General features: G+C 46.0%; 1 protein-coding gene across 3 annotated transcripts in view; it reads left to right on the top strand.

The window, feature by feature from the left end:
- Positions 1-4,811: 4,811 nt before the first annotated feature.
- The window catches only part of STK10 (serine/threonine kinase 10), a 62,005-nt gene continuing 57,906 nt past the window's right edge, over positions 4,812-8,910 (top strand). Inside the window, exon 1 of one of the 3 annotated variants that reach the window (XM_029583654.1) lies at positions 4,812-5,104. In XM_029583654.1, coding sequence (XP_029439514.1) covers positions 4,949-5,104 — 156 coding nt within the window. In that variant the 5' untranslated portion in view covers positions 4,812-4,948. Of the gene's footprint in view, positions 5,105-8,630; positions 8,658-8,910 lie in introns of those variants that run through there. The other 2 variants (XM_029583655.1, XM_029583656.1) reach the window with 2 other exon arrangements.

Raw genomic sequence — 8,910 nt, 5'->3', positions numbered from 1 at the left:
AAAGGTGGGGTAGGAGGGAAGATATGATCTAAACATTGCAGTAGTTTGAAGGTATCAGTGTATGTAATCTGCTGTGAGGTGCCTGAAAAGCAGAATATAAATCAATAAAACACATATTTAATGCACAGGAGTCAGAATAAGGGAGTCAGGGGTTGAGGGTGAAAGGAGGTAGACTCAGACGTAATATAAGGAAATATTTAATTATGGAAAAAGTGGTAGATACATTGAACAGCAGTCTAGGACATGTGGTGGAAACAAAGGATACTATCTGAATTGAAGGAAGCATGGGACAAGTACCCAGCCTCTCTGAGGGGGTGGTAGGGATTGTAGAGCTGAGCAGTTAGTGTAGATAGACGTCTCCTCTAGGAACCTAGTTATCTTTTTTTAAACCCAGTTATGCTAACAGTTGTGACTATAGCCTCTGGCAATGAATTCCAAAGCTTAATTATGCAGTGAGAAAAAGAATTTTCTCTTTCTTTTAAATGAGCTATTTGCTAACCTCAGTGGCTGCTCCTTCTATTATCTGAAAGAGTAAATAACATTCAAATCTTTTCATAATTGTATAGACTATCATACCCCCCCCCCCCCTGCCTCTGCTCCAACCTGAACAGCCCTAACCTCTTTAGCCTTTCCTCATGGGGGAGCTCTTCCTTGCCCCTTATCATTTTGGTTGCCCTTCTCTGTACTTTCTCTAGTACAACTCATTTATTGAGATGTGGTGACTAGAATTGCACATAGTATTCAAGGTGCGGTTTCACCGTTTTATTTGCTATTCCTTTCCTACTCGTTCCTAACACTTTGCTTTTTTGACTGACACTGAGCTGACGATTTCAATGTATTATCTACTATGACTCTAAATCTCCTGACGGGGTGGTAATTCCTAATATGGAATCTAACGTCGTGTAACTACAGCATGGGTAATTTTTTCCTTTATGCTGCACTTTTTCACGTTAAATTGCATTTGTCATTTGGAAGCCCAGTCTTCCAGTCAGTGGCGTAGCCAGAAATGAATTTTTGGCTGGGCCCAAGGTTAACATGGGTGGGCACTAAACAAAGTCTGAGCCATGGAATTCATATTCTTATTGATAAATACTTTCACACACACACCTTACAATAGATTTCTAAATAATCTGCTACAGCTGTTATACTTTTAATATTTTAAACTCAATTACTTCAAGCAGCTACCAATGCTAAACCTAATATATAGTTATGGAAGCATTTCAATTATACTTAGAGATCTCAAGTGGCAGTATCCCATAACTTACAAAGAACCATATACTAGTCTACTATAAAGACAGATATCTCATCATGCATCACAGTATTCTGTTTTAAAACCCTCTGGAATGTTGTACCAAAATATTTATAGCACACTATCACCGAATATACTTATGTAAGACCCTCTATTCACGAGCAGGCAATTATATTATCAACTCGTTTGTCATAGGGGTCTATATTACTTCAATTATCAATCCTCCGTCTATTTTGTTTTCTTAATTTTTTAGTTTTTTTTAAAAAGTTACCACAAAAATTATAGGGAAAATCCCAACTGAACAAGTCACATGGGTAATATTAGAACGGATAACTTATCCACGCTGAAAAGGTCCCAGATAACCGGACATGGCCATGTTTCGGACAGCAGTCCTGCTTCAGGGGAAAAGCGGGCTGGATTTCAGCCCGCTTTTGAGAAAAGGATCTGCACGGACAAAATCGCCGCAAGAAGATGGATTGTTGAATCGGTTTCCGCTTTTCCCCTGAAGCAGGACTGCTGTCCGAAACATGGCCATGTCGGGTTATCTGGGACCTTTTCAGCGTGGATAAGTTATCCGTTCTAATATTACCCATGTGACTTGTTCAGTTGGGATTTTCCCTATAATTTTTGTGGTAACTTTTTAAAAAAAAACTAAAAAATTAAGAAAACAAAATAGATGGAGGATTGATAATTAAAGTAATATAGACCCCTATGACAAACGAGTTGATAATATAATTGCCTTCTCGTGAATAGAGGGTCTTACATAAGTATATTTGGTGATAGTGTGCTATATTAATAAGAGAAGTTTGTTTACATTGGGGTGTACTGGAATAAAGAAGTTGGTGTGTGTGGGTTATTTGTGTGATTGGTACCAAAATATTTACCATAATTGAGCAAATGCCTTATTAATCTGTATCAATAAAACAGATAAATATCTTTGAAGACTTCTTTTCCTTTCCTATGGCTCAACTATTTAGTTTTAGTCTTCCTCTGACGGTGACATTTGCTGAATCGAGGCCAGGGGCTCCTGACATTCATCCCCATTTCTTTACAAAAGGAAGAACAGAAAAAAGACTGTTCTGGATAAAGAGATGTCTTGAAGGTGGTCACACCCTTTGGCTGACAGCTGGGATGTATCCTTAGCAGTGTGGAGAGGATAACTGGGTAGACAGGAGAAAAAGGCTCTCCAGCCCTGTCATTTACTAAGCTATCATCATGTAAACATGCACTCTGCATCCACAAATAAGATTGATACAAATGCCTACATCATTGTAAAATACCTCACCTCGGGCACACACCCAGAACCGACCTTCACAAAAGTACAGAAATACCACACATTATAAATATGGAGATAGAAACTGGAATGGAAAACCAAAAAAAAAAGCCACTCTGCATGCAGTACAAAACTGGAGAAATGGAAAGAGAAATATAGCACCTAACACAGTCCCAGGATCTGCAATAATACACAGAAACTAATCTGCAGAAAGTTACACCTGCATTATGGAACACGTAACAACCTATCTATGAAAAGGCAACACTTCAAATATTAAATCAGGTCCTAAACACTAATACACCTCCTATTAGGAAAACAGAACAAGCCAAGCTGCTATAGAGCCCCACACAGAAATAACTAAAACTATATTAATAAATGTTTCAAAACAGCTGATGAACAGAATAACATCCAACAAAACTCATAAAAATTAAACATTGTCCAAATATCAATAAAATATTTCAAAACAGCAGACACATCACATAATACTCAATAATTAAAATGGCAGTCAATGAAGAAAAATAAACTTAAAATGCCACTTTTACTTACCCTCTCCAGCAACTCTCCTACTCCTTTCCCTTGAAGGCACAGACCAGGAGCAGCAGCAGCGGCTGCTGAAGCTCTGTCCTCACGGTCCTCTTCTTTAGGGCCCACAAGTCACACACACAGGGCTGGCACCCTAGGCGAACCTTCAGTAATGCAACCCCTCCCCTGGCTTACGTATTGGCAGCAGCTCCAGCACAGCACTTCCTCCTTTGGTATTGGATTTGTTGCAGGCCGTCTTGTGCTGGTGGGAGTTTGCAACCCCCCCCCCCCCCCCCCCCCAAAAACAATTGTGGCGCCCTAGGCCACTGCCTAGTTTGCCTAATGGAAGCACTGGCCCTGCGCGCACACACACACACACACACACCAATTAAACCCTACGATCAGTCTCTGTCTTCCACACACCCCAGTCACTTCCCTGCCCAGACTCTGTCTCTCACACACACCCCAGTCACCTCCCTGCCCAGACTCTCTCTCACACACCCCCCAGTCACTTCCCTGCCCAGAGTCTGTCTCTCACACACACCCGTCACTTCCCTGCCCAGACTCTGTCTGTCTCTCTCACACACCCCAGTCACTTCCCTGCCCAGAGTCTGTCTTTCACACACACCCCAGTCACTTCCCTGCCCAGAGTCTGTCTCTCACACACACCCCAGTCACTTCCCTGCCCAGAGTCTGTCTCTCACACACACCCCAGTCACTTCCCTGCCCTGCACTTCCAGCCCGTGGCTTGAACACTACCACTCTTCCCAGCCCGATGCCCCCCTTCTTCCTGCCCCACCGGCCAATCAGAGGTTTCCTCCTCCCACTGGCAGGGAGAAGGTTTCCGATTGGCCCGCGGGGGCAGAAAGAAGGGAGGAGGTTTCCCATTGGCCCACGGGGGCAGGAAGAAGGGAGGAGGTTTACCATTGGCCCGCGGGGGCAGGAAGAAGGTAAAGGGAAGTATTACGGGGGCTGTGGGACACCGGGAGCCGCAACACATCAGCTGGTTTTATTAATTTTTTTTTCTCCCTTGGGTGTCTGCTGATGCTGCCTGCTTTTTATTGGCTGCAGAGTCTTGCAAAGAAATTTGGGTGGGCCTGAATGGAAAGTGGATGGGCCACTGCCCACCCAGGCCCACCCGTAGCTACGCCACTGCTTCCAGTCCCCTAAAGTCCTCTTGCAATTTATCACAACCCGTTTGGCATTTAATTTCTCTGTATAATTTTGTATCATCCGCAAATTCGATCAGCTCACTTGTTATACCGCTTTCCAAGTCATTTATAAATATTTCCTTCTGCATAATCTCTGAGAAGCCGAAGGCGGGGTCCTCCTGTTAAAGAACTTCAGTTCCCGGCGGCTGCAGCTGAACGGGACTTGCAAGATTCATGCGACCTGGGCTTGAGCGGCGAAGCACGCGCAGGAGGAGTGACCCGGTGGGGTGGGGGGAGATTTCTGGACCAATGAGCGAGCGGGCATTCAGGAGGGTGGAGCTGCAGGGGAGAGTCCACCCGCGGTACGGCATGGTGGGGGCTTGTAGGCGCTGCAAGGGTCGGGATTGGGCAGCGGTGTTCGCGCAGGTGGGGCGGGGCTCGTGGGCGGAACGCGAGCGGTGATTGGACGGCGGAGCTCGCGCAGGTGGAGCTGCCGGGCCGTGTCCGCTTGCGGAAGGGCGGGGCTTGTGGGCGGTACGCGAGCGGTCATTGGGCAGAGCAGCCCGCGCGGGCGGAGCTGCCGGGCCGTGTCCGCTTGTAGCGGGGCGGGGCTTCTGGGAGGCACGCCAGCGGGGATTGGGGGGCGCAGCTCGCGCAGGTGGAGCGGCGCTGCAGTGTCCGCGTGCGGAGGCTCGAGACTGGGGCAGAGCGCTTAAGGAACGTCCCGGGCCGGGGAGGGAGCCGCTCGTCCCCATGGCGTTCGCCAATTTCCGGCGCATTTTGCGCTTCTCCACCGCCGAGAAACGGAGGAACCGGGAGTACGAGCATGTGCGGCGGGACGTGGACCCCAACGAAGTGTGGGAGATCGTCGGGGAGCTGGGAGACGGAGCCTTCGGCAAGGTGTACAAGGTGCGGCGGGGTCCAGGGGCCGCTTTCTTGTTGGGATGGCGCCGATGCTTTGAAGAGCTTCTCTTCTGTTTGGAAACTCCCCGCTGTCACGGGCGGAAAGGAAAAGTGCAGCCCCGGACTCGGGGCTTCCTGGGCTGGGAGTGGTATTGGGACGCCGGGCTGGCAGGTGCAGGGGTCCTTCCCCTGCCGCCTGGCTTGGCCTCGGTAGCGCCCGAGTGCTGCCGCAGGGATGCAGCGTGGCCAGGAGCTTGACCAGCCCCTTGCATTCCCTGGAGCTCGGGATGCTCCCCTCTCTCAGCACAGGGCGCTGCATGTTCGAGCTTTAACGCTTGAGCAATAAGTTACTCCTTGAGCCTTCACATTTGTGCCACTTTACTCACCGGGATCCAGATTTAGATGGTGAAGGCTGATGCATCGCTCCGGATTTCACACCAGACAAACTGGTTCTTCCTTTTATTCGGGTTCATGGAAAGCTCTGAAAGTCTGAATCGGGCATCCTTGTGACTCAACGTTCATCACAGCTTGTAGAGCTTTGCAGGTGGTAAAGAGCCTAAACTGCAGTACAGAACTGAGCTGAAAAACACAATTTTTAAAAGTGTTTTCACTTTGTGATATTCTAAAACGACTTTGCATGTTGTGCTCCCAACTTTTTCACTCCAGATGGGAACTGCCCAGAGAGGGCAGGGCCACCAGTAGGACCCAACACTTGAGAGCTTTTGCCTGTATGAATTGTAAATAACTTTGTGGCTTTGCCTTTGGTTAGCTGTTTGAAATGTGCTTGTATGTGTAGGCTGGATGTTTTGAGCAATGGCTTTAACTAGTTTTGGTGGCTGTGTGGTTTATTAGAAAAATTGGTTAATTAATGACATGGAAGGCGACCTGGTGTTGGTAAGCAAACTGACCCCCCCCCCCCCTATGTATTTTGAGTCACAGGGAAATTTAACAGTTGTGGACAGATGTCCCAAGCTTTGTGATAGCAGTTGTCACTTAATAGAATTTTCTAGAGAGAAGCTGCAGGCTGCAGAGTATTTTGGCCTGAAGTAGATTTAAGGTTCATCCACTTTTTACCTTTTGACCCTTGAATATTGTTATTTAATTCATTCACTTTTTGTGATGACTGAAGGTAAGAGGGGTTGCTCTTTGGACAGTGGGTTTATTTTGCAAGCCTCTGGGTATTCTCCTTTGTTCACATCTCATCACCAAATGACGAGCACTATGGAATTATAGGGGCTCACTAGTCATATGTAGGCTGAAGAAATGTACTTGTCTGCTATCTTAACCCAAATGGGAGATTTCACAAACTATAAAATACCTGCTGTGGACAAGTGTCTACTTATACATATGCAACCGTATTGTGTATACTAAGACAGATTTTATAAAGCATTTGCAAGCTTAAAATTTTGTTTTACATGTGCAAATGCTCTTTACCTCTGTAAGTGGGCTTTAAATATTGCTCCAATGTGTTCTACAGATGCTATGGCATTGAGTGTGTTCTTCAGATGCTATGGTATGAAGTGTGTGGCGCATGAGAGGAGAGAGATGCTTCCTAGTGATGCAACTAGTAACTCACGCTGAGACGTCCCACCTTTTTTCTGATTTCCACAAAAACTCTTGTCTGTCCTGGCTAGGTTGTAAGCTTCATAGAGCAGAAGTTGGATCTTGTGTATCTGTACAGCACCGTGTACACCTTGTAGCATTGTATAAATGCAAAACAGTTCAAAAAATAATTGGTGGAAACCTCTCTCTCTCTCTCATATGAGGCTTTCTGTTCCGATCTGGGCATTTCCATTGTCTTTGCTGCTCTGAGTTGATGATGGTGATGCATGATTTGGTTTAGTTTGTTTGATAGCCTTGCATGATTGTTTTTCTTTTAATTGCCTGTTGATAAATAAGTCCTGTAAATAAATAATAGCTGCCTAATGAGATGCTTAAAGCAGGGGTGAGCAAACTCTTTTGTGCTGCGGTCACAGTACCAAGGTCTCATCTGCAGCAGGGGCCACAGGTCCCCTTTGGAGCTCCTGCAGTGGGGAAATAAAGATGCTCCACCAAACATATCAGTTGAACAAATGGTGTAATCCTGCAATCCATAAGTTTTAAATGGGTCCAAAAGAAGTAGAGCTGAGAAACTAATCCAGCATTGCTTTAAAGAAAAAAAAAAGCCAGTAATGTTTTACGAGAGCAGGACCAATAGAGCACCACTGAGATATGGGCAAGTAGGCAGGTTAAGTGGCAATAATACCCCAAGATTCAGAAGGACAAAGCAGGGGCAGAGAACTAAATATCAGTACCGCAGTGATACAGGAAGTGTTACTATTAGAAAAGCGTATGTAACTGAACACGTACAGATGGGTTACTCCGGGATAGATAACGATGGTGAAACTGGTGCTTAGCTTTTTCCATGCAGTACTTAATATTCATCGATAAACGGATGCCTGATTTCAGAGACTGCAGCAAGAATCACACTTTGACAAGAATGATATTAGGAAGGGAAATGTTTAATTTAATAAAACAAGAAATGGATGGCGCAGGCTAACCACCGATCGCGATGAAACTGAGCTCTGGAGAACAGAGTTTGGGCTTCCTTGAACTTCACCTCTGAACTCTCACTGGGATCACAGCTAGGTCTGTGCATCACTCTCCACCACCACCGCTGCTGCTCTGTCATCGAAGGAGACCCTAATGTGCCCTTGGGCATGGCTGCTGTCATAAAAAGCCCCCTTGGCCGCGGATATTATGAAAACAGGCCCCCTGACGCTGGAGTGTCCTCGGAAGAGGCCCGCTAATGTGCATGGCCCACGACGAGGGCGTCGCATTGTTCAGAGTCAGTGGGCAAGCACAAGTTAATTACGCAGGCCAAAGGGACTGTGGAATAGGACCAGTTCTGACCCGTAGTTTGCCTACCTCTGTCTTAAAGCAAACTTGGAAAAGGTCCGTTGCTTGGACTTTTGAACAGACACTGTTATGGCATTAGCCAGTTGTAAAGTGGCTTTAGCACTGTGCTGCACCCGGCAATGAATCTGGGGGCATTTGTTAATTTCTGGGATTTAAAAATGATGAACCAGCAAACTTTGTTCTGTTTATGGCATTTCTTTTCCACTGCCTCCATACACAGGCCTGGCACGGAGTCCAGCTATAATATACACAAATAAAATATAGCAAACAAATAATGGACAGAAGTGGCAGAGTGCAAAGTAATATAATTTATATAGCACCCTCTCTTCTGATTAGACAAGCCTTCAGTCTAGGGGCTGGAAGGGATATGACAATACTTTGTGCATGCTTCTTGTGAAGTATTTCTTTATCGGTGCGTCCCAGCATGTGCTGCTGGAGATGTTTTACTGCTGATAATATTTCTTAGTGATGGGGTGTGGACAGGCTGCCACTCACTGCGTGCACAGTCTGTAGCTTTCCTTATGGTTGCAAACATGGTGTACGGGTGAGAGATGGACAGTGTTTGACCCAAGGGTGTGTTGGTGTTTTTAATGCCTCATTTGCAGTTACAAGAGCTTGGCATATGACTTCTCAAGGCATTTAGATGGTAATGCAAAGAAAGGTAGGAGGGTGTGTGGTTTTGGGCTGCAGGAGCTGCAGTGCCACGGTCTGAGTACGTCTTGCTGCATTGCCTGCTTATATAAGCCCGCCTGGTCCAGTGTGGCTTGTAATGTTGCCTCAGAAGCTGTTAGACAAGATTCCTTGCAGTTGGCAGAGTGAGATTTATCATTACTGAGGCTGTTCTTTACTCATTTTGAGCTTTAGCAAACCATTTACCTGCTGTAAGTAGAAAGCAGCATTTTTGAAGGTTTATT

Source organism: Rhinatrema bivittatum, chromosome 18, assembly GCF_901001135.1.
Source record: "Rhinatrema bivittatum chromosome 18, aRhiBiv1.1, whole genome shotgun sequence".
Taxonomy (NCBI): domain Eukaryota; kingdom Metazoa; phylum Chordata; class Amphibia; order Gymnophiona; family Rhinatrematidae; genus Rhinatrema; species Rhinatrema bivittatum.
This window is presented reverse-complemented; position numbering and strand designations above follow the sequence as displayed.